At 37.7% G+C, this 26832-nt stretch overlaps 2 protein-coding genes across 9 annotated transcripts in view; one reads left to right on the forward strand and one right to left on the reverse strand.

Annotated features, from left to right (window-relative positions):
- LOC108712234 (pro-neuregulin-1, membrane-bound isoform) overlaps positions 1-26832 on the reverse strand; it is a 480176-nt gene that overhangs the window by 213159 nt on the left and 240185 nt on the right. The window lies entirely within an intron of this gene.
- The window catches only part of LOC108712235, a 52240-nt gene continuing 36294 nt past the window's right edge, over positions 10887-26832 (forward strand). Inside the window, exons 1-2 of one of the 2 annotated variants that reach the window (XM_041561392.1) lie at positions 10887-14447; positions 21240-21330. In XM_041561392.1, the coding sequence (XP_041417326.1) occupies positions 11025-14144 (3120 nt within the window). In that variant the 5' untranslated portion in view covers positions 10887-11024 and the 3' untranslated portion in view covers positions 14145-14447; positions 21240-21330. Of the gene's footprint in view, positions 14448-14694; positions 14804-21239; positions 21331-26832 lie in introns of those variants that run through there. The other variant, XM_041561385.1, reaches the window with a different exon arrangement.

Below are 26832 nucleotides of genomic sequence, written 5' to 3' on the forward strand. Positions count from 1 at the left end.
CCTCACCAATCATACTGCTATGTTCATCATAGTGCATTAAAACCGCCGTATTTATTTGATTCTTATTTTGCACAGATTTTCCAAGGTACATCAAAGCTCCTTATTGTTTTTGTGATTAAATTTCAAAAATATTTGAGTTTTTTTCTCATCCCGAAAAATTTGTGTTAGAAAAACTTAAATAATCTTTGGAATTGAACAACTTGACTTTTAATAAACAACCAACTTAATCTTCTACATTTGGTCAGACACTAAAGGGGTTATTTATTAAAGGTTGAGTTGTGTTTTTTTGAAAAATCCGAGTTTTTTAGGGTATTTTCACTAAAAACTTTTTTCAGGATAAAAAAACCTTGAATTTTTCAAGATTTATTATCCCCTGAAGCTGCTAAAAGCTTGAATCAGAAAATATTCCAGCTAAAACCCGTCAAGGTCATGTAGAAGTTAGTGCCAGAGGTCCCTTTAACCATTAGAAGATGTTTTTTGCCTTCATGACTTTTGGTTCTTTTTAGGTGGTTTGGGCTCGAAAACTCGATAAATTCAAGGTATTCGAGGTATTAAAACCTATAACTCAATAAATTCGAGGTATTCAAGTTTTTCCCCCGATTGCATTCAATCGAGTATTTTACATTCGATTTTTTTCATAAATAAGCAAATATTCCAGTTGAGAGTTTATTTCGAGGTAAAAAAAACTCACAAACCCGACATTTGATAAATAACCCCCTAAATCACAACACACAGTAATCAAATTGAAAACATTTATTGTAATTTTAAAAAAAAACCTTCTGTAATTTCATCCAAGATAAATATAAATGAGTGTGCCATTGTGTGTTATGCAAACAAATTATGCAAAAAGAAACACAAATTTTAAAAAAATAAAAAAAGCTTTGTAGTATTCCTACAAGCCTTAAAATGATCAGCCTTCCTAGAAAAGTCCCAGTTACCACAACTGATATGGCCTTAATCTAACCTAAACTGTAGATATATGTTCTTCTAACTGATTTATTACTATATATATATATATATATATATATATATATATATATATATATATATATATATATATATATATATATATATATATATAACAACATTTATCATAATTTATCGTAAGTGTTTGCATTTTTAAAGTGTATAATAAACGCCTTTCAAAACATCAGTAAGAAAAAAATGTAAAATTGTTTGTTTCAGCTGACATGATTTAAATTCTTTTCTTGAACAAAATTTATTGGCCTTCCTGCCATCTTACTTCTCTATGAATCGCACCCTGATTATTATACTTTCTATAGTGGCAGCATATTTTGCAGCATAGATCTTATACATCATCTACAGTCCAAGGTCCCTATTGCATTTGCACTCACTATTGTTCCTTATTTTTCAAAATCCAATTAACCTGCCTGTATTTTATTTTACCCCCAAGAGTGCCCAGATGAACCCCATGATGCAAGCCGTGGCGTAACTAAATATTACTGGGCCTCACAGCAAATAATTTTTCAGGCCCCCAAAATGTCTAAAGGTTGACCTGTTTTACCAATATTTATTGAAATTGTATATGAATTAGGGCCTCATGGGGCTCCTATACCTCTCGGGTCCCCCTGCAGCTGCAGGGTCTGTAATATCCTCCTGGCTGAAGAAGCACTGCTACTAGGTTGTAAACAGAGCCATGTACTGCAAAGCCCTTTGTTAAGATCCTCTCCTCATTTGATCAGTAATTAGTGTAAACAAGCATATAGTTGGGATCTGATTGATAGTTATACTTATTTTTAAAAAAAGAAAAAAAAGAAAAAAAGAAAGTAATCAAAATGACAAGCCACTGACATTTTTTGTAAGATAAGATGATGACAGGACATATGTATATGATATATAAATAACTTTTACATTAGTCCTCATGCTGTGCATATGTGAATATGCTATCATTCTTTTTTACACAAATAAACATTGGGGAATGCTTGAAGCATAAAGGTCACATTGACTATAAATCTCAGATTTGTATAGTAATGACTTTTTCAAGATATGAATATAAATATTTTATTTAGTCACAGTATGGCCAAATATTAAGAATCAGTCTTTTTTTTAAATAAGAACTATCCATATGTGAAACATTCTATAGCAATATTTGTATAATGCCAAATGAAAGTTTGGCATTCCTTTATATAATAAAGCAAATGCCTATGCACACCAGTCTGTTTCTCTGTTTGCATAGAAATACAAGTGGAGAAGAAGCTGATCTAGGCTGGTACCTGCTCCTTGCTGTAAGTATACGGACATTGGTCTGTTTGCACACACAAAGAGGATTATGGCACAAAAATGCATACTTGCATAACAACACCACCTGTTTGGTGTGCTATTGGCCTTGGACCAGCAGTGAGAGAATCAGCCATAGCCTTTGTACATTTTGCCTGCTTAAGCTAAAACATTGCCAAACCCCATTCTGAAGTTCACTTTTAACTTTTGGTAATAGTTTCTTAATAATATTACAACTATATAGCAATAACAAAGTGTAGACAAAGAACCAACAGGCTTGATGTCAGAAAGTTTATCTTTGACAAGTATTTCATGTGGCTGTGCATTTTTTCTGTGGTATACAGAAATTTAGCAAATAATTAGTGCTCCGTGGACTATTAACTCAAAATGCAGTAGCGTCAGAATGAGAAAGCTGAGCCTTTTACACACACAATTTCTGGTTCTACAGCAGATTTCTCTGTATCTTTAACCTACTGTACTGTACATCTCAGCCCTGTTCCCTCATCTTAAACAATTTTGTTTCTCAACCTTGATAGTTCAGTAAAAGGACAGCTTTTATATCTAACTTGAAATGATTAATTTTGTAAGTATTTTCAAGTACCACCTAATATTCTGGAAAACACAAGCCTTAAAATATGAACACATTAAGTCAGAGTATTCAAATGTATAATGTTAGCCCTGCATTTAAAAAAAAAGGTTATATTATCAAAGCACCAATATACTGTGTTGGTCCATTTACACATAGCAGCCAATCTGCAACAAATGTTTAATAGTCTTTTTCAGTAAAAATTATGTAAAGAAACCATCCAATTGGCAAATGAGCTACTAAAATAAATGCAAGTATAATTAAATGTATTAAATGAACTTGATTAAATTTAAGATAGACAGAAAAAAGTCAAGTGATCCATAATAAAGTATTTAATCACATTCATATACTTGATAATGTTTGGTAATTTATTTGAATTAAACTCTTTATGACTAAAGTGAAAAACTATACTTCATCATGAGTTTTCTATCCATATATATTCTGAATGTCTTTGAAACAATATATGCATGGTAAAAAGGTATAAAAATAACATAAAAAGCATATTGGGCTTGAATTTTTGTAACTGTTGGAAACCGAGTGAGGCATAATATAACACTTAAATTGCATGTGAAACTAATTTTCTTTCAATTATTATGACTTCTAGGACAAAAAGACCATTAGAGGTGTGAAATATCTAGCTGAATGAGGCTGCAATAGCTGATTCTGTAGATAATGTACATTAAATAATTTATTAGACTGGCTTTCAGCAGCTGAAGGTTCTCAAGGTTATACCTGATTAAAATAATCATATGGCTACGATCCTATGTGAAAAGGGCTTAATTGCTTTATGTATGTTTCAAAGTGGTTTTGTCTACCTTGGATCTATATCAGGTTAAACTTGACAAGCTTTCTTCGTTACCTGCTACATGAAATACTTCACATATGTTGTATTTTTCTGTGCATTTACATGGTTTTAAATGGGGCATAATATCTATAGGTGTCTAATTACAGTTTTTATCTTTTTATTATGGATATTACAACCTACACGGTTTGTTTGCAGGAAGCAAATCTAAGTTAGTCTGCAAACAGACTACTTGTTCAATATCTAAACCCGTTTGTCAGTTCAATTGTTTCAAATACTACACCAGATTTTTTTTTTTAAAGCTTCTATTTTTAACTCTTTTTTTCTAATTTAAGTTTAAAGTTGCATTTTTCCAAGGACCAGAATAATACTGGTGGGAGATAGGAGTTTGAAAACTTGTCTGGAGCACTTTATCTTCTAAACACCACAAATAAAGCATTTTTTTGTTAAATGGGTTCTATTTTTGACTATTTTTCTAAGAATGAAGTATAATGTTTAATTTTCCACCCTTTCATGTTTTACAAGAGCAGCTCCATAAGGGTGGGGTGTTGTGGTTGATGACTCTCTATACATTTATTAGCATCAGCTTTAGCCCCTAATGAGCATGTTCCCTGAGCTGGAATAAAACCAACTGTTACACTGTTACATTAGTTGGTGGCATAACTCTTATACTGGCAAGAAAAGTATCAACTATTGTACCAAGTTGTGTAGAGTCAACAACCTGGTTTACAGATCTGCTACAACTGAAATGGACTAAAAATGAGAAAGAAAATTGGTAGTAGGGCAGCTCAGTGTATAATGTATACTGTAGATCAAAATGGAAGTTCCACAATGATATAAAATTAATTCATGAATAAAGGGCATACAGTTCCTGTTTTTTTCTAGTGCCCTATGGAACCATGGTCCATATAAACCCACACAAATTGTAGAATATGTTTTAAATGTAGTGCTCAGATATGACTCAGAGGTCTATAAGGTAATATCCTTGAAAGGAATTCTGCCACTTTTACTTTGTGATTCACTGTAGCACTGAGACTAATTTAATTAATTTTCCGGAACTTTCCAACCAGTAGATTTCTTGCATGAACGTTTCCTTTCACATTATTAACATGGAACATTGTTATTCTTTAGAAAATCAGTGATATATCTGTTCTAGTGCCAATATATAATGTCTAAAGAAAATTGCATTGAATCACCCTACTTAGACCTTATTTTGAGCATCTAAAATGTATAAGTTATAGTAACTACAACAAATAATTATTATCTGTCATTATCAATGTTTTGCTGCTTGTTTTTAAACTAAATAAAACTACTTGAAAGAAAAGTAAATCATAATGCATCTAACTATTATTGCAATAAGATTTAACTATACTCATGTATAAAATGATATTCCAGCTTGTTCAAGAACCTACTAGGAATAACTCTCTTTTGTACCTTGTAATAACTAATAATACTGAACTCATCTCTAACATTTGTGTGGGTGAGCATTTAGGGAATAGTGATCATAACATGGTCTCCTTTGAGATTCTGTTGCAGAAGCAATTCTATAAGGAAGTTACTAAAACACTAAATTTCAGACGTGCAAACTTTGACAATATAAGGGCATCTATGCAACATATATCAGGTGGAAAATTCTTTTTACAGGGTTAAACACAGAACAAAAATGGGATGCTGCTTAATAAATATACATGTCAGTATTTTCCCCTTGTAAGCAAGGAACGTCGTTGCAAAGCAAAACCTTTTTGGTTCAATAGAAGTACGTACTTTTATGGCTTTCAAGTTAGCTGGGACAGCCAAATCATTTATAAGGTACAAGGAGGCCAATAAATCATTATCTGAGAGTAGGGAGGGGTGTGTGTATGGATGCTGGGTTTTCATTTGGCGGGGTTGAACATGATGGACTTTGTCTTTTTTCAACCCGATTTAACTATGTAACTATATAGCACACTCTGCTGCTCTGCAAGCAAAAACTGTTCACATTTTGTAATAACAGAACCTGTTATTAGTGATTGACAAATCTGAAATGTTTCGCTTCACAAAAATTTGTCAAAATGCATTGAGGTATATGGGCTACAAATTTTTTTTGATGCGTGACAAATTTTTTTTTGATGTGCGACAATTTCTTTCACCCATATGGGCGTTATTTTCATTATTTAACTATCTATTATCTTTACAGTCACCATATAAAAATGCAATATTTAACTTAATATGATGGACAGTTGTCTTTTTCAACCTAAATTAACTATGTACTGTAACTTGTTGAGTGTCTAAGGCTTCTTGTGATCACGTTAATGTGTGTGTGAGTGGTGGTATATTTACTTGAGTAAAATGAGAGAGACACTTGCTGGTCCAGTAGGGCTATAGTTACGTTCCTCAGTGTTGCACCAAAAGGTGCACCAACATGTACTTGCTGCAGGCAAATAGTACTGTTGGTGCTACATGTTCTGGTAATCTTCATCAGTGATGCCATAAAATCTGATTTACAAACAGGTGAAAGTTTTATACTTACTGTATATTGACATATCAGGCACAAGCTATAGTTTTTTGCAAGTATAATTGCATTGGAATGCTGGGTAAGAGGTAGGATATCAAAGGGGATCTAAAATCAAAAAATAAATTAAAGTAAACTTATTGCAATTAATTTTTTTTTTGGTTTAGATCCCCTTGAAATGAGCCCCATTTACTTGTACAGAGGAAGAACTCAACTTAAATAGGAAATATATATTTTATCTAGGGAATCCGTGCAAAATCATTGCACTCATCCCTGTAAGGGCAGAAGCCCAGATCCTGTGTCTGTGTGCTGTAAGCTGTTACCTAGCAACCAGCTGTTCAATGATCTCAATGCAACAGGAAGTGACACAGCAGCTAGTGAGTGGCTGGCAGGAAGAGGAAGTCACAGAGACTGGCAAAAGAAGAGAGCCTGGCATAGTGAAAGAAATCCAGACTGGAGGAACAACCAGCAGGAGATTCCTATCTGAGCATCCAAAGGGGCTGGTAGTCAGTATGACTGAATGTGCTGGATTTGCCTGAAGAGAGCTCTAAAGTAAAGTATCTAAAGAGGATTTGTGAGTATCCCGTTTAAAGGGACAGTACCCTAAAGCACATTAAAGGACTTTTCCTTTTTAGTAAGCTAGACAGCTTTGAACTAGCAAGTTAGTTAGTGAGGCCCAATTGCCACCAGTTAGGAGTTCTACCTGTATTAGGTGCTCATTTATTTTAGATAAACAGTTATTTAAGTTAACCAATACTGTGTGTGTGTTATTACTGTATTCCTAGTGGGGCCACCCTTAGGTGCATTCCTGGATCCCACTAGGTGGAGGCACTGCGCTAGTAAGTACCAGGTACCCAGTCTCTTCCCATACCACTGCGGAGTGGCTCAGGTTTGTCCCGTGCCATCAGTTAAGCGCCACACGTGGAGTGTAACAGCGTCTTTTTTCTTTCAATTTCAGGTTCCCTATTTCTCTTCATGTTTACTTTGAAATTTACTTTGGCTAAAGGTTAAATTTGGCTGAAATGGACGTTTCAGTTTTCAATCCTAACAATTGAGAAAATTAAATTGATCAGAAATTTTAAACCAAATAAATACTACTTTTACAAAAGACTTACTCTTTTTATATAATAAAATCCGTATTTTCTTGATAAACATATTTTGTTTTAATCGTGTTACTTCTCTCTCCACCTTCTCTTCACTTATTTACTGCAAACCTAACATTTGAAAATTGTAAAGAGGGACGAAAACTTCTGTTGTACGTAGCATGGACACACCCCTAATTACAATGTCCATTTTACAAAATTTTCAGGTTATGGAAAGTTTGAATACATGTCTGGGGGTTTTAGGTTCATGTTTTATGTGTTCTACAGTTTAGATATTGAAGGTAAAATGCCCTTTAAGCTGTAAGTCTCAGTTCTCCCAAGAGAACTGAGATATAGTTATAATGGTATCTTTGCTTATCTTAAATAATTACACAAGTGCAGTATTCTGGTCCAAAAAGTGTCTAATTTGATTAAGTTTTAGAAACGTTGTATCTTTTTCTGGCTGTTCAGTGCAGGAGATCAAAGAAAAACTTGAGTTGTCAAAATCGGACTATCCTGTGAAAAACGGGACAGTTGGGAGGTATGCTACTGCCCGTGCCTCAGGTTAACAGAAGTTCATTATACAGGGAGGTTAACTGAGAAACTACCTTACACCAACCACAATTTCAATTGCAAAAATAGCAAAAACTAAAAGAATGCATGTTCAATATGTGTGCTCATCTCATCTAGTACACTCTTTAAAAGATGGAATAATATATTCACTTGCTCTAACACTGATTGAGGATGTTTCTGTCTTTGTGGCTGACAAATGCAAATCACAATGTTACACTGACACAACTATAGCAGATTGTGGCAGAGCAATTCTGTATAGCAGTGCTGTTCTGTTTGAGAAAACACAAATGCCAAATTGCTCTGTTAACAAGGTCTGTAAAAGGTTTTGAAAAAATACAGGGCTTCTGCTATTACATTCTATAACACACATTTAACAGATATGAGAGGGTGGGTTAATAAAACAAAATGAAATGTTTCTTATAATATAGTAGAATGGCAATGGGAACATTACCTTAAAATGTTTTTTATTATAATGTGCACATTTAAAATAGAAGCCATGATTGTCATGCTAAAAAGCACAATTATCATACGGCCATGGTACAGCAAAGAGCAGATGTTCATAATTATTCATGCTATATTTCAACACAGACTGGCAACCTGACAGGGATTTGTGTAAATTTGTATATGCTAGCACACAGCAGTATATCACAACAGAAGCCAAGTGAAATTGTGTACAAGAGCCGTTATACAGATCTGTTTCCTAAAATAAAATTTGTATAATTTATTAAATTCGTATGAGCTCACACTGGAATCCACGGGGATGCTTTATGTGCTTGAACGATCATTGCCACTTTACAATATAAGAAAAATATATTGAATCCTTTTGTTTCCTTAAACAGGAAATACAGATCAGTTATCTGAAAGCCCATTATCTTAAAAGCTTTACAATACAGTTGTTCTGCCCCACATCAAGGGTTGAAGAATCATTACTACTTCAACAAGCTAGAATCTGTATAGCTAGTTACGTAACAGCGCCATCTAGCAGCAGTAGAAATCCACTGCAACCTATGTTTCTTACATTTGTATAAATAAAGTTCTTAATTATGCAACTACAGTGCATTGTGGGTGGCTAGTGCATTCTGGGAAGGAGAAGGGAGACACCATACTGTTTACAGCACATTTGCATAGCTCTCCTAGCATTCCTGCTTCTTAAATCTCCACTACCCCACAGCCAGCATATCTGGTAAGAATTATACAAGACTCAGGATAGTCTGTTCTTTAGTGATGTTTTAGATAGTTCTAATCTGCACTTAGTAGTTGTTACGCTAGTAGATAGCCAGTCATGCGGCCTTATAGGTCGTCAGCCATCTTCAACATGTGCTTAGTGCTATGTAATATGTTCAGACATGCCGATTTAGAATGAATGCTGCTGTATATGTTATTCATATGTTTTTGCTATATACTTATACAAACCATTTGTATCTTTATAGTTTTACCACATGAACATGCATCGACACACATACATCGATGCTCCTGTTTACTAATTGCAACTGACCACTTACAGTCAAACAACCTGTTATCAATAAACAAGTTAGATTACAAGACGGTCTGCTTATTTGGAAGACAGGGATGGTTAAGCTGAATGTTGGATTGCACACTGTGAGAACGTGTATGAAGGCAGAACAGTAAAACAGATGCTGGTCAGCAACGATAGTGGATGTGATCAAACGGAGCTGCCATCACACACGCGGTTCTGCGTATACGATTGCAGCGTCTGCCACACGGTCAGTGACAAGAAGTGAGAGTGCAGCTCAACACGATCCAGACCACGCTGAAGCCCGGTCATATATAGACTGAGTCCACAAAGAGACATTAAGCGGCCGGCAGAACGGGCACAATGTCTGTTAGCCGAGCATCATCATACAAAACCAGATCACGAGCAAGCTGCTCTAGCAAATCCTCCATAAAAGAAATGGCTGCTCTCGCACGTGCAGAAGCTGAAGCTGCAAAAGTAAAGTCTTCCTTCGCTGCACAAGAGATGCAACTAAAGAAAGAGAGGGCATCATTAGAAAAGGAACGAGTAGATCTGCAAGCGTCGCTAGAAAGACTAGCCGCAGAGAAGGAAGCGGCAGCCGCAATAGCCAAAGCAGAATACCTGGAAGCCCTGGAGTTTTCCGGATCTGAGAAACACAGCCGAGTACTTGGGCCAGACCTAGATGAACAAGATCCAGCCCAGCGTGTCTCAGAATACGTCCACCAACACCCCAAGACAGAGGGCAACTATGAGCCAGGACATCAGCCAGCTTATAAAGAGTGCCAAAGATCTTACCTTGAACCACAGTACCTTAGACAGGACGATATGCGACCAAACGATGCTGACAACTACCGCCCTATGGAGCAGAGACTACAACCTTTGCCCAAAATTAAAGGGACACCTTTTGCATCAGAACGGCATTATACTGACTGCTCTAAGCCAGAAGCTCTTAAAAGGCATGGTAATACACCACACGTGCAGCATAACAGCACACCGGATTTTACTAATGCTAACTGGGCCATCATGGACTTTGCTAAGTTCTTTGCTAAACGGGAGCTGGTTACCAAGGGACTTGCAAAGTTCACCGATCAGGCCGAGAACTACAGGTCATGGCGAGCCTCCTTCCAAAATGCCATAAGAGACTTAGACCTTTCCCATCAGGAAGAGTTAGACCTCCTGGTAAAGTGGCTTGGAAGCGAGTCCGTTGAACACGCCAAAAGAATCAGAGACATTAACATAAACTATCCTGACAGAGGCCTAAAGATGGTGTGGGAAAGACTTGATGAGTGTTACGGGTCCATAGAAGCCATTGAAAATGCTTTGTTCAAAAGGATTGATAACTTTCCCAGAATAGTGGGTAGGGGTTACCAGAAGCTCAGAGAGCTCAGTGACTTGTTAAGAGAGGTACAGGTTGCTCAAGAAGAAGGAGATCTACCAGGGCTAGCTTTCCTAGACACTGCCAGAGGGGTCAATCCTATTGTTCAAAAACTCCCTTATAACCTACAAGAGAAGTGGGTCACACATGGTTCTACTTATAAACGGGTTCATAATGTACCATTTCCCCCCTTCGAGGTGTTTGTAAACTTTGTCAGTGAACAGGCAAGAATCAGAAATGATCCCAGTTTTGATCTCACAATGTCATGCCCCACTACCCCTGATGTCAGACCTCATAAAACACCAGTGGCAGTCCATAAAACTAACATTGCCTCCACAGGTTCTCCATACAAGCCGTCTAAGTCTTCTCAAGAAGGGAACGGACACAGAGATCTTAACAAAGAATGCCCCCTGCACAAGAAACCACATTCTTTACTAAAATGCAGAGCCTTCAGAGAAAGACTTTAGAAGACCGCAAACAGTTCCTCAAAGACAACAACATCTGCTTCAGGTGCTGCACTACAACATCACACTTTGCCAGGAACTGTGAGGTCAGTGTGTCATGCTCAGAATGTGGTAGTACAGAACACAATATGGCTTTACACCCTGGGCCACCCTCTCAGGCAGTACACCAAACAGAGGATCATGAAAAGAAGCAGATAGACACTGACAAAACCAACACAGTAGTCACTTCTCAGTGTACCGAGATCTGTAAAGGAGTGGTAGGAGGAAAGTCCTGCTCGAAAATCTGCCTTGTCAGAGTTTACCCGGCCAGTCACAGAGATAAGGCGATCAAGGCATACGCAATCTTAGACGATCAAAGCAACCGGTCTTTAGCAAAATCCACCTTTTTTGACACCTTCAACATCACAGGACCCGGTTCTCCCTACTCCTTAAGGACATGTGCAGGTACAGTGGAGACGGCGGGGAGGAAGGCAACGGGATACAAGGTAGAGTCCATAGATGGGCAGACCTGCTTGTCACTGCCAACCATACTGGAGTGCAACCAAATTCCTGACAACCGTTCTGAGATACCTACACCAGAAGTAGCAGCATACCACCCCCACCTGAAGCGTATAGCTCACCAGATACCAGAACTGGATCCAGAAGCACCAATAGCCTTACTCCTAGGAAGAGACATACTACGTGTTCACAAGGCTAGAGGACAGATTAACGGTTCCCAAAACGCTCCATACGCCCAGAGACTTGACCTAGGGTGGGTCATCATAGGAGATGTCTGTCTAGGTGGAGCACACAAGCCGATCTCTGTCAACAGCATGCTCACCAACACACTTGAAAGTAGACGTCCTTCCTTATTCCAACCATGTCAGAACAGTTTCCTGATAAAAGAAATGCCACATAGAGATCCTGTCCCTTGTCCCTTCATGGATCCTTCCAGCGAAGACCATGCCTGCGATGGTGAACGAGATCACTTAGGGTGTACAGTTTTCCATAGGTCAAGAGAAGACAACAAGGTCGCAATGTCCATAGAAGACAGACTGTTCTTGGAGATCATGGATCAAGGAATGACAAAGGACAATTCAAAAAGCTGGGTCGCGCCTTTACCATTTAGACCCCAGAGACAACGCTTACCTGACAACAAAGAACTTGTCTATAACAGATTTATCTCCCTCAAGCACAAACTTCAGAAGACACCAGAGATGAAAGAAAATTTCAGAACATTTTATGTCTACGTCTCCAATCGAGTGCTGAGGATCAGGAGATCCACTAGTCCTCAACAGTGGCACTACGTGCCTACACAACATAATCCCACAGACTACGCAACCAGATCCGTCGCAGCCTGCCACCTGAAAGCCACAACATGGTTCACAGGTCCTGCGTTCCTGTACCGTTCAACGGCTTGCAACATCGGATGTGACACATTTGAATTGATAGACCCAGACGCAGATGAGGAGATCCGACCCGAAGTGTCTGTTCTTAACACAGTGACTTCAGATCGTCAACTCGAATCCCATCGTTTCAGCAGGTTCTCCACCTGGATGTCTCTGGTCCGTGCGATAGCCATCTTGATTCATATAGCATTCAAGTCCTACACATCTACATTACCTGTGAGTCAGAAACCTTGTAAAGGTTGGCATCACTGCAAGAGCGCCTTTACAGCTTCCAATCTGGAGAGGTCCAAGGACATAATAATCCACACAATTCAACATGAATGTTACACTAAGGAGATAGAATACCTCAGGAAAGGCCAAACAGTCTCTAAAGACAGCGCTTTGAGAAGACTTGATCCCGTCATTGACCAAGGTGGGTTGATGAGAATAGGAGGCCGCCTTCAGGAAGCCAAAGTAGACTTCAGAGAAAAACACCCTATAGTAATTCCGGGACATCACCATGTCGCGACCCTACTCATACGACATCACCATCTTCAAACAAAACACCAAGGCCGAATGTTTACCGAAGGGAATCTACGAGCCGCTGGACTATGGATTGTTGGAGCGAAGAGACGTGTAAGCCAGGTCATTTTCAACTGCATTACCTGTCGCAAACTTCGTGGTGTGTCTCAGAACCCAAAAATGGCCAGTCTCCCAGCTGAAAGACTCAGCACAGATCCTCCCTTCACTAACGTTGGCTTGGACGTGTTCGGCCCTTGGTCAGTGGCTACCAGGCACACAAGAGGTGTTCACACCGGTGCAAAGCGTTGGGCAGTCATGTTTACTTGCATGTCCAGTAGGGCAGTCCATATAGAAGTGATCGAATCTATGGATGCTTCCAGCTTCATAAATGCATTCCGACGGTTTATCGCCATTAGAGGACCTGTGAAATGTATTCGTTCAGATAGAGGCACAAATTTCGTTGGAGCAGTAAAAGAACTCCAAATTCCTTCCAATTTGGATACGGCCAAGGTGGACAGATACCTAAATGAGCAAGGATGCACATGGACCTTTAATCCACCGCATTCCTCCCACATGGGCGGCGTCTGGGAAAGGATGATAGGGATAGCAAGGAAAATCTTGGATTCCATCTTCTCGCAGGTAGGGAGTACGAGACTCACACACGAAAGTCTGGTCACATTCTTGGCAGAAGTCTCAGCCATCATGAACGCAAGACCGTTGACTACCCTTTCCAGTGACCCTGAAGATTTGATGATCCTTACCCCTGCCATGTTACTCACACAGAAGACCAGCACCCTGAGTGCTCCATCTGGAGAATTTACTGAAAAAGACCTGTATAGACGTCAATGGAGGCAGGTGCAAAGTCTTTCTAATGTCTTCTGGGACAAATGGAGAAAAGAGTATGTCTCTACCTTGCAGTCGAGAAGGAAGTGGCAAACTAACAAGCCGAACATCAGACCTGGGGATGTCGTGCTCATGAAAGACCACCAATCACATCGGAATGAGTGGCCACTGGGCCTCATCACCAACACTTTTCCAAGCAAGGATGGGAATGTACGTAAGGCCGAGGTCAAAATCTGTAAGCTTGGCGAGTGCAAACTATTCCTCAGACCAACAACAGAGCTCGTGTTGTTGTTTTCACCTGAGAAGACAAGTAGTGACATCTGTTGACGCCAGACGGGGAGTGTTCTGCCCCACATCAAGGGTTGAAGAATCATTACTACTTCAACAAGCTAGAATCTGTATAGCTAGTTACGTAACAGCGCCATCTAGCAGCAGTAGAAATCCACTGCAACCTATGTTTCTTACATTTGTATAAATAAAGTTCTTAATTATGCAACTACAGTGCATTGTGGGTGGCTAGTGCATTCTGGGAAGGAGAAGGGAGACACCATACTGTTTACAGCACATTTGCATAGCTGTCCTAGCATTCCTGCTTCTTAAATCTCCACTACCCCACAGCCAGCATATCTGGTAAGAATTATACAAGTCTCAGGATAGTCTGTTCTTTAGTGATGTTTTAGATAGTTCTAATCTGCACTTAGTAGTTGTTACGCTAGTAGATAGCCAGTCATGCGGCCTTATAGGTCGTCAGCCATCTTCAACATGTGCTTAGTGCTATGTAATATGTTCAGACATGCCGATTTAGAATGAATGCTGCTGTATATGTTATTCATATGTTTTTGCTATATACTTATACAAACCATTTGTATCTTTATAGTTTTACCACATGAACATGCATCGACACACATACATCGATGCTCCTGTTTACTAATTGCAACTGACCACTTACAGTCAAACAACCTGTTATCAATAAACAAGTTAGATTACAAGACGGTCTGCTTATTTGGAAGACAGGGATGGTTAAGCTGAATGTTGGATTGCACACTGTGAGAACGTGTATGAAGGCAGAACAACAGTGAATACATGCCATTTTCTATACAGTCCTATTCTTAATTTTAAATCATTTACCATCAGTACTTAAAGGTAACTTAACTGCATACTGGTAGCAAAGCAATGCTATTATTTAAACTTTTACAGTTTTTTAGTAGGTGATCCAAAAGCAGGAAAAACTCTTAATCCAGTAATCCCATAATCCAAAATCCAACGAATTCTACATAACAGATCACAAGTAATAACAATATGGCATATTACATGCAGAAAGAAAGGCTATCTGCATATTATTATTTTAATCCCAGAGAAATCTGTTATAAAGAGGAAAAAAGGCTGAAATATTAGCTGGGCATTGGTTCACCTTTCACTTTTCATTCAGAGCTTTGCAAATTACATGCTTTTTTAGTACAAATTCAGAAATCCACATATTCTGTTTTTTCTACTCTTTTTATTTGAAACGTGTGGGTCAATTTAATTGGAAATAATTGGAAATAAATGAAATGAAAATAATTAAACACTCAAAAAGTCACAGAGTAAGAGATAAGCAAATTAGAAACACAACTACAGGTATGGGACCTGTTATCCAGAATTCTCCAGACCTGGGGTTTTTCGGATAATGGATCTTTCCATAATTTGGATCTTTATACCTTAAGTCTACTCATCTCAACTCATCTCTACTATCAGGTATTTCATTTCATAATTCTAATTTTACTAAAATGTAGAAATGGTGTAATTGTTGTCATTATTAACTGCAAAAACAAAGACAGTTACTCAATCACAGTCGGTAGATTGGCTGAATAACTTGAAATGAAAGCAATCTCTGCAACATTACTCTACTGTACCTGTAGCACACAAGCTTTAAAATTGCAAATTAAAATGCAATGTATTTTAATTTGCTGGACACATAAAATTAAATGGGCAAGTCAGTTTCATATTTACGTTAATGAAATATTATTGCTACAGCAATTATTGCTTTTATGATTATATTATCCATTACTGGATGGATATGGCACATCTACTTTGTAAGCATTTAAATATAAATAATCACATAAATGTCAAAACATCCAATTTCAGAGGTAAAATATACTTAAGGGGAGGATTTATGTGTAATTTAGCAAGTAAACCTCCGCAGATTTTTGACAGCAACATTACAAAAGAGTTATATAGCAATTCATTTGCAGGTTTTATTTTTCTCTTTACATCTTTGGAAAAATGCATTGAAATTTGAAATCAATAGTGTATATTTACACTCCTCCTCCTTACAGGTCATTGTATATCTAGTGGAAGTAAATCTAGAGCAACTGGACTTGCTGAGTAATCATTGAAGCACCATTGTGATTGCATTATTGGAAGAGTTTATATGCTGAGAACTTCGTGTAACAGTCATCTGATCTGAAGAAGCTTTAGTAGTGAAGCATCTTCAATGACTAATCAGTAAGTCCCATTGCTCTAAAAATGTACTTCTACTACATAACCCAATACATGCAATCATGCTGCTTGCTATAATTGTGACACACAGCTTCAAATGCTGCCCCTGCCTCAGTATGAACACAGGCAGTACTGCTCCAGGAAGAAACTCCTCTTATACAAACACAAAAACACAATCTTGCACTTATACTAAATGTAAGTGTCCTTGAATGTCTAAGTCAGAAATATTAGGACAAAAAAAAATTAATCAAAATAGAACATGGGCTTTCTAGTGGGAAATATACAAAACTACAATACCTCTCTAATTTCAGTCATGCCAATGTGATTCATTACAAAGCTATGCTTACTACACTGACTGTACCCCTATTGGCATCACAAAACAGTAGTTTCCATGCTTTGACTTTATTATTTCTGAAACAGTTCAGTGATTTCATTAAGGTAAAGCTAGAGGAAATAGAAAAAATACATGATTGTGAGAGAATACACCTTTAGGAAAGCATGTTTGGACAGATTAAATAATGTGTTTTACTGATAAGGTTCCTTCCTTAACTGTTATTTTTCCCCTAAAGAAGCTTCTAAATATACAAAATGATTAAAAGTCTCATGGATAAAAAGTAGTATACCCTATACAGTACAAGTCTCGTGTCAAACAGATGTTGCTATTTGTAATTAGATTTTTTTGGGGGAGGGCATGACTTTATTATGTTCCCCTGCAATACAGGTTGTTTCCATCCAGTTCTAAGTGGCAGCTACTAATCTCCTTGTGTTATATAAACCTAAGAACCCCACTCACTCACAACCATGTATACATGAATATAAAATTGTAATTTTTCCATTCAAGATGGTGACATGTAACTCTATTGGTAAAATATTCTGGGCTGATGCATTTTTTTTGTGGTAATGGAAGGATACAGCTATTAATCTGTACTTCATGGCATTCTTTGCCTCTTTTGGGGCAGTAATATAGCGAATAAAGTACCCCCTCATGTAAAATCTAAGGATATTATAAGTTACCAAGGAGTTCTATGACCATATAAAAACATGAGGCCGAAGACAGATCATGGAACTCCGAGGTGACTTCAAAATCCTCATATTTTGCAACAGAGGGTATTTTATTTATCATAATACACAAGTTTCAGTGAGTCATGTGACAGAAATGACATCACTAAGCTTCGATTATAACCAATGACATCACAAAGCACCATTTATAAGGACATAATTTACAGGATATTCATGGCTCTAATGTATTATAAATGTATAAATACACATTCCTGTACCTCTATTTTTCATACTGTTTAGATGTGTAATTGGCAAGCACAAAGCATGTGCTGGATTTGTCTTTGGTTATTAATACAATTTAGAAAAGCAGAGCCAAAGATTTTATTTTATAAATCAAAGAAGATGGCACCAATGGAAAATACCCCAGGTTAGTGATTACTGGTACCCTCTAATGAATTTGGAGTTTGTTGCCCATTAAAACATCTTTCTGATCTTCCATCTTCCATCGGACCATTGTTGCCAGTCATAATTACTGCATAAACTCATTCTTTAGTGACAATTAATTCATAATGTATTGTCTTAAAATACATTTTTATTGTATTAAATGAATGATTTGCAAGAGGAAGCAATCTAAAATCTATTCATGGGCAAGGAGGCAGTTACACGTTAAAGATTATTTTTTGTGACTAATACATCCAACCCAAAATTAATTCACACATACCAACAGAAAATATTTCCTTTTCATCTCACATTTTCAGGTCTTGACATGATTTACCAATATGACACTTTCCAAAACAGCCATCAGATATTGCAGTGAAAAATAACTCAGAGCTTCAAAACAGCTTTCATGCACCATGGGCATCAATTTAATGTAATATCTATCTATGCAGCTTATGCACTGACTGGATTGAATCATGGCAATAAGAGTAATTGCTAGCCTTTGGCACAAAATGTCCCTTAATAACTAGCAATTAAATTATGTAAAATGTAACCACCCCATACATACACTTAGGGGCACATTTACTTTGCTCGAGTGAAGGAATAGAATAAAAAAAACGTTGAATTTCGAAAAAAATTTTTGGCTACTTTGACCATCGAATTGGCTACTTCGACCTTCGACTACGACTTCGACTTCGAATTGAACGATTCAAACTAAAAATCGTTCGAATATTCGACCATTTGATAGTCGAAGTACTGTCTCTTTAAAAAAAACTTCGACCCACTACTTCGCCACCTAAACCCACCGAACCTCAATGTTAGCCTATGGGGAAGGTCCCCATAGGCTTTCTAAGCTTTTTTGGATCGAAGGAAAATCATTCGATCGATGGATTAAAATCCTTCGAATCGTTCGATCGAACGATTTTTCCTTCGATCGTAGGAAATGCGGTAAATCCTTCGACTTCGATATTCGAATATCGAGGGTTAATTAACCCTTGATATTCGACCCTATGTAAATGTGCCCCCTTAAGTGTACTTGTAAACCATGTAAACATTAAATAAACCCAATAGGCTGGTCTTGCTTCCAATAAAGATTGAGTATGGCTTAGTTTGGATCAAGTACAAGGTACTAAAACCTACCGAGGTGCAATGTTAGCCTATGGCGAAGGTCCCCATAGGCTTTCTAACAATTTTTTGGTCGAAGAAAAATCGTTCGATCGATGGATTAAAATCCTTCCAATCGAGCGATTCGAAGGATTTAATCGTTCGATCGAACAATTTTTCGTTCGATCGAACTATTTGCGGTAAATCCTTTGACTTCGATATTCGAAGTTGAAGGATTTACATTCGGCAGTCGAATATCGAAGGTTAATTAACCCTCGATATTCGACCATATGTAAATCTGCCCCTTAATAACATTTTTTAAAAGGGTTGTTCACCTTCCAAACACTTTTTTCAGTTCACTTGTTTTCAGATTGTTACCCAGAAATAATGACTTTTTTCAATTACTTTCCATTATTTATTTTTTAAGTTTTTTCCAAAATCTAAGTTTAAAGTTTATTGTCCCAGTCTCTGGTGTTTGAGTCTGGCAGCTCAGTAATTCAGGTGCAGACTCTAAACTGTTAAAATTTTGCAACATATAGGGGCATATTTATCAAGGGTCGAATTGGAAAAACGTAATCAACCAATCAAAGTCCACCAATTCACTCCAAACAGGTTCTAGGAGGTCCCCCATAAGCTAAAACAGCAATTCAGCAGGTTTTAGATGGTGAATGTTCGAAGTCGAATTTTTAAAGAGACAGTACATGATAAATTTAGATATTTGAATTTGGACTATTCCCTAGTCGAAGTACACAAAAAAGCTCAAAATTCGAATCTTTTTCATTCAAAAATTCACCTCGACCTTTGATAAATCTGCCCCATAGTTGATACATTTCTCAGCACCATCTCTGGATTATTAGCAACTATTGTATCAAGTCTAAACTGCTGTAATAAAACCCAGAGATTCAGCTCAGCAGGGACAAAGATAAGAAATGTATCTACTAAATGTATCAGTTTAGAACAGTTCACAGAGTTGACTGACCCCCCTACCAGAGTTGCTTTAGAAGGTGAAAAATTACACTTAAATGGTGACACATATAAAATAGAAAGTAATTGGAAAAAGTCATTATTTCTGGTGATCTATCTGAAAACAACTAGTTGTTTGAAGGTGAACAACCCCTTTAATCAAATAAGGATCTTCGTATAGTTAATAACAGGAATAAATGATACTGCTGGTCTAGTATACCAAACAACAAATCAGATATTTGCTGTTAAGTAGCCCGTAGGCAGTAACTTTTACTACTGATTGGTTGCTGTGAGTTACTAGCCCTCACTCTAAGTTACAGCTTTATTATAGGATCCATTATCTGGAAACTCGTTATCCAGTATGTTCATCTCCCATACACTCAATTTTATCCAAAAAATCCACATTTTTAGAAATCATTATCTTTTTCTCTGTAATAATAAAACAGTACCTTGTACTTGATCCAAACTAAGCCATACTCAATCCTTATTGGAAGCAAGACCAGCCTATTGGGTTTATTTAATGTTTACATGGTTTACAAGTACACTTAAGGGGGCACATTTACATAGGGTCGAATATCAAGGGTTAATTAACCCTCGATATTCGAATATCGAAGTCGAAGGATTTACCGCATTTCATACGATCGAACGATCGAAGGAAAAATCGTTCGATCGAACGATTCGAAGGATTTTAATCCATCGATCGAATGATTTTCCTTCGATCCAAAAAAGCTTAGAAAGCCTATGGGGACCTTCCCCATAGGCTAACATTGAGGTTCGGTGGGTTTAGGTGGTGAAGTAGGGGGTCGAAGTTTTTTTTAAAGAGACAGTACTTCGACTATCGAATAGTCGAACAATTTTTAGTTCGAATTGTTCGATTCAAAGTCGTAGTTGAAGGTCGAAGTAGCCAATACGTTGGTCGAAGTAGCCAAAAAAACAGTTTGAAATTCAAAGTTTTTTGCATTCGAATCCTTCACTTGAGCTAAGTAAATGTGCCCCAAGGTGTGAAGATCCAAATTACAGAAAGATCCGTTATCCAGAAAACCCCAGGTCCTCAGCATCCTGGATAACAAGTCCTGTACCTGTAATGCTAAATCATTTAATTTTTACTGTATGTATTTTTTTTATATTAATACCATGATATTCAAATAGCTTTTTCTTATTTTCTATTAATGTTTCCAACTGAATAAACTGACCTGTGTTAATGAATAAATTAGCTTGGTGCACACATATTTTATTGCTTAACGAATGTTGCATTATCTACTCCATATACTATGTATTCACTTTTATATACCGTATATACTATATAAAAGTGAATATACCTCTTAAATACCATTTGAGAATATCATCTTTATTTCCTTAAAAAATAGAAGAAATACGCAAAAGAATTTGAATGAATGTCAGTATCCATTCATAATTTTTGTCATGCATGTTTTCCTACAGGGGATTAAAGGATTGCCGGGAAAGGAAGACAGTATGATTCATTTCAAATAAGATCCTAACAGGGATAGGATGTGGATAATGTTTCAGATGAGTATGTGTGATCTATATCACTTGCTAATATGTAAAGTGCCTGAACAGAAAGATTTAAGGTGTGGGAGTGCATTTTATGATGTAAGATATAAATTTCCAAATTTTGCTTAACACGGCATGGCATTAGATTAGTTTTGTTATTTAAATAATGTTGACATTTTCTACAGAAAAAGTACAATAGTTGGTTTAGTGTTCTAAACTGAGAATTTAAGGTTTGGTTTCCATGTTCATAAGAGTAAATCCAGCACCAGCCATTGTAAGATTTCTAGATTTACAAGAAGGGAAAAAAATAACCTCAACTGTATTGGTGATGCTTAGTCAGAATATCTATGCTTCTCTCATCTTTGGAAAAGCATAGTTTTAGCACATTCAGAATTGTCTACAGTATTTAAGCAAAAATCACTTCTTAGGTTTAACTACCAAGTCTTCTCTTTTTATTTTTCATCAGTCATTGCATCCATAATTCACTCAACTTGTTTTCTTAGACATTCAAAATCATCCAGGAAAACTATTTGAAATGAAGCCTTTTCCCAACATGGTAATAAAGTTACATATTCCCACAGCAGGAAGTCTACTAAGTATCCATTTTCTTGGCCTATTTCTGCCACTTCTGACACACACTTTGACTGCTAGAGCATTAGGAGCAGCTAGTTTCCTGGACACTCCATGTCATACTTACCGGGATAGCCCCGCCCCAGTGCTCCCATCAGAAGGACCCTCCCCAAAGCTTTAAAAGCCCAACCCCACCCCCCAGTCCGGCGTCTTTTTTTCCTTCTGCTTCAGTTTTTTTTTTGCTCCTGTTAGAAGCAAGTTTTCTTTTTAACCTTGGGGAAGCAGTAGGGCTGCTGTTAGCGTCCTAGGGACTCGGGTTGGTCCTGGTGATCTTTTACCCCTAAGCACATTACCTCAGGTGGAATCTTCAGTGTTTAAACATCTGGATCAGGTAGGCACAGTTTTTACTGTGGCTAATATCATTGCTTTCCTTGATCCATGTGCCCTCCAGCCGGATTACATCCAGGTCTGTGGCAAGTGCTATGTCCCCCCATCCGTATGCCTACCTGGGCATGTCTAAAAAGCGTCCAGCGGCATTGGGTTATATGGCTCATACACCCTTTATGATTTTTACGGATGGGAGAGGGAGGTGGCAGTTAGGTACGTTATTCTGATAACAAATATTTAGTTAGCGGCCTGAACCTTATGGCCTCCTTCTCTTTTTTTCCCCACATGGGGGTATTATTTTTTTCTTCTGGAGGAATTTAGGTGTCAGAGCCAGCTGCCTCCCTCAAAAGACTTTCCCAAGGTTGAGGTAATTGGCAGCTTCCAGGGTTAAATAAAAGAAAACCCTGAGGTCTTAAATCTACTGGCAGTTAAAGCTAAATTTAAGCTGAGAATGCCACCTTGTTCCAGAGTCTCCTAACTCTTAAAAAAGTATGAGCCATGTTGGCCATTGGAAGAACTGTGCAGCTGCAAGGCTGATGTATACGTTCTATGAGCAATGATAATGCAATGCAGTGATAATGCAAAACTGTTTCTACGTGCTGAGAGCAGTTCTATGCAATGATGATCTGCAGGGTCTGAAAGCAGCATTAAGGCAAGACTTGTCTATATGTGATGTGAATGTTGCAAATACAATGTTAGCCTTCTTATTTCAGCACTGAGAATACTATGTTGATCTGCAGGTTCGGTTTACAGCAGCTGCAGGTAATTGGGTAATTAGTCTGGAGGTCAGTATTCAGGTTCAGTTAATGAACAGGTAGATCCCCTCCCACCCCCTCCCTTAGCAGCTCAGATTGATTATCTGAAACATCAGGTAAGGTTCTGTGTTACAACTCTTCCTTTATAGTATAGGTTTGTGAACTAAATTAACATGTACTTCTTCTACTCTACTCTGCTTCTGATTTAGCTAGCTTAGAAGCTTAGACATTGCTGTATGGAAGGAAGTAAACTGTTTAGCCAGTATATATATGTGTTTATATATGTGTGTATATGCGTGTGTATATGTGTGAGCATGTGGATACTGGCTAGCTGGGATGGGCAGCCAGAGAAAGGGGCCTCTTTACTCTTGGGCAGAGTGCTCTGTCTGCATGATGTAGGAATTCCTAGTCCTGGCACTACTGAATATTGCAACCAAACTGACTGTATATGTGGAAACATTTCAGTGATTCTAGAGCTGGCTTTAATAACCAAATACAAATGCATATGTTATACATTTATGGGCCTGTCGCTGCATAAGGCAGTAACCAAACTGTCTGTATATGTGGAAACAAAATGTGTATGTTATACATTTATGGGCCTATCACTGCATAAGGCAGTAACCAAACTGACTGTATATGTGGAAACATTTCAGTGATTCTAGAGCTGGCTTGAATAATCAAATACAAAGGCATATGTTCTACATTTATGGGTCTATCACTGCATTTTCTAGTAATCAAACTGACTGTATATGTGGAAACATTTCAGTGATTTTAGAACTGACTTTAATAACCAAATACAAATGCATATGTTATACATTTATGGGCCGGTCACTGCATAAGGCAGTAACCAAACTGACTGTATACGTGGAAACATTTCAGTGATTCTAGAGCTGGCTTGAATAACCAAATATAAATGCATATGTTATACATTTCTGTGTCTGTCACTGCATAAGGCAGTAACCAATCTGACTGTATATGTGAAACATTTCAGTGATTCTAGAGCTAGCTTGAATAACCAAATACAAATGCATATGTTATACATTTCTGGGCCTGTTGCTGCATTATGTGGTAACCAAACTGACTGTATATGTGGAAACTTTTTAGTGGTTCCAGAGCTGGTTTTAATAACCAAATATGAATGTACATGTTAGACATTTTTGGTATAGGCACTTTTTAATATTACACCAAACTGAATGTAGATGGGGTAACATCAGTGGTTCGGAGCTGGCTATAATAACCGCATACTAATGCACATGTCATACATTAATTGGGCCAGCCACTGGTCACTACTATAACCTTACTGTATGTATATGCTTAAACATTTCAGTGGCTTTGGTGCTTACTAAGGTTATAACTAAAGTAAATGAACATGCTATACATCTCTCTGGTTTGGACACCAATCAATAGAACAACCAAACTGAAGGTAAATGTTAAACTGATGAGTAATGGGTGTGGTAAGGTTCTAGGCATTTCCGGAGGGTGCCTATATAACCTTCAGGTTTGTATGTAAGCATGGTAACACAAGTTAAGGCTCCAGTATCCCTGGGTCATGTCTGTTTCAAGTAACTTTGATTTAGGTTATAAGCATGGATTACTCTTGCAAATAAGCCAATAGGGTAACATATGCTTGCTGATAACAGCAGCCAAGACTGACTTAAAGGCACTAGCCAAGTCAGATATAGGTATTATGAACTTAATTAAGTACGTCAGCTGTGTTGCAGATAAGTATTATACCCTTATTTACAGCAGTCCATAATGGCTTAGGGGACTGTGTCCCGGTAAGTATGCCACAATCGGTATATGGGTTACAGATACAGTAAAGGTGGTAACTGATGTAGACATGTATCTTGTCTAAATGGATTGGCTAAGGCCAATTCTGATTCATATAAATGCTATGTAATATATAGGATTATGCACCGTTACAAAGATGGTGTGAGAGTAGTGGCCAATTCTGGTTTAAAGGTATACGACTATATTGCATATGGGTGTTATGCAATAGTCAAACAGCAGGTAGGTATTATACAATGGCTGTATTATAACATGGACTTGTAGACCACAACTTTTGAAGTCGACGTGGTCCATATATTTGCTTACATTCAACTATAGGCTTTTGGAATAGTTATCAGTCTTAAGGATCTCACTAATTAGAATCTAGGTTCTACGACTGGACTTATTCCTGCTGATTAAGAAAATAAGATAAATACGTATCCTGCTTCTGCGATAGGATTGGCCTGGGGCTAAATGGACGTAGACATGTATACAGTCATATATACATTTAACAAGGATTCTAATATCGCCACAGCTGGATATCAGGCAAGATAAGTGTTCTGTATATTCCAATGATAAATCAAGGTCTATTTATAAAACTGGTATGATATTCATCAGGATCTCTTTCTTGGTTACAGGGGTGCAACTTATCTGGTCTCAGTCTGGAAGACAGTGGGTGCATCAGTCAGTGCAAATGTTTGGTTAAATCACATACTGTATACTGTATTCACTACTGCCACAGGGTTTTAGAGCTTTGCAATGAGGTATTTTATAGTACAGACCTATTTAGTTTGTCTCCAATACAATAGGGGTCAGCTCTCGGACTATATATTCATGGGACATATTATATTAATGGGTACCATATAAAGCTGGCTGTAAAATTAGGTATTCTCCATCAATTCAGTTATAGCTAAAAGTTTTGATCCACAGGTTCGTTATAACAGGCTATTCTGTAATGTTAATCCATATGGTGGACAGGAAGCATGCAATCTTGGCATGCTGGGTTTTCTAAAGGTCTATGTTACTCTGGGTTTAGCCTTTTACACCACCATAGACTGGCCTGGCTAGTTGAGGTAAGTATCATAGGGCTTAACATCAAGCTATAAAAAGGGTCTTATACACTTTATCCTTTTAGACCAAGGCTGCAGTATCAGCCTTAGGCAAGGTCCTGGTTATTGCATCTCTTGCCAACAGGCTTGGACATGCTAGTATGGTTAGTAGGGGAGTTCCATTGCAGAATAATAGGTAAATAATTATATCTCCATACCTAGATTAATTTTAATCTTGAACACTTAAGGATGGTACTGTCCATGTCCAGGGATTTGAGAATAACCAATCTCTAGCAGTATTGTTGGTTGTAATACTTCCTTGAGTCATTCAAATTTCTTCCTACATGGTAAACTCATGGGAGCAGGCCATACAGATTGTTTATAGGCCCAATCTATGGGGTACAATAACTCCAGCTATGTACAGGTCACATCTGTGAAGGCTCGAGGACTGTATCATAGCAAGGTTATGCATATCTGCAGGCATTTCTTTTACCTGGTCTACTCCAGGGCACGCTGATCTTTAATACTATCCAGTCTTGTTTGGTGTTGGATCATGAGCTAAAGATAAAAAACAATTTCAATCTGTACAGACTGCAGAATGCTTCTAGATACCTCACAGGGCAGGTAAGGTATTCCCACATTGGCAGCACTCCTTCTCCATAAGTCATTCTACGGACCTCTCATTGAGAGGTGTATTGGTTATGGTCTAGAATAAATACAGGTTTCCTTAGTATTAAAGAGACGGGGAACTACACTAGGTGATGCCATGTACCGGTAGTGTCATACAGAGTGGGGTCATGTAGAATACTAGTGATGGTATTTTTCCTTCCCCCTACTAAATCCTCTTTTGCAGGTACCATGCTTTTGAGCCATTTCCAAGAGTCCTCTTGTGGATGTTATGCGGTTGGAATAAACGTGCTGGTATGTAGTAGGAGTAAGACTATGTAGAAGTGTTACTCTGGGTTCCTATCCGCTTCTATTTAATTAAGAGAG

The sequence above is a fragment of the Xenopus laevis genome, chromosome 1L (genome assembly GCF_017654675.1).
Source record: "Xenopus laevis strain J_2021 chromosome 1L, Xenopus_laevis_v10.1, whole genome shotgun sequence".
Taxonomy (NCBI): domain Eukaryota; kingdom Metazoa; phylum Chordata; class Amphibia; order Anura; family Pipidae; genus Xenopus; species Xenopus laevis.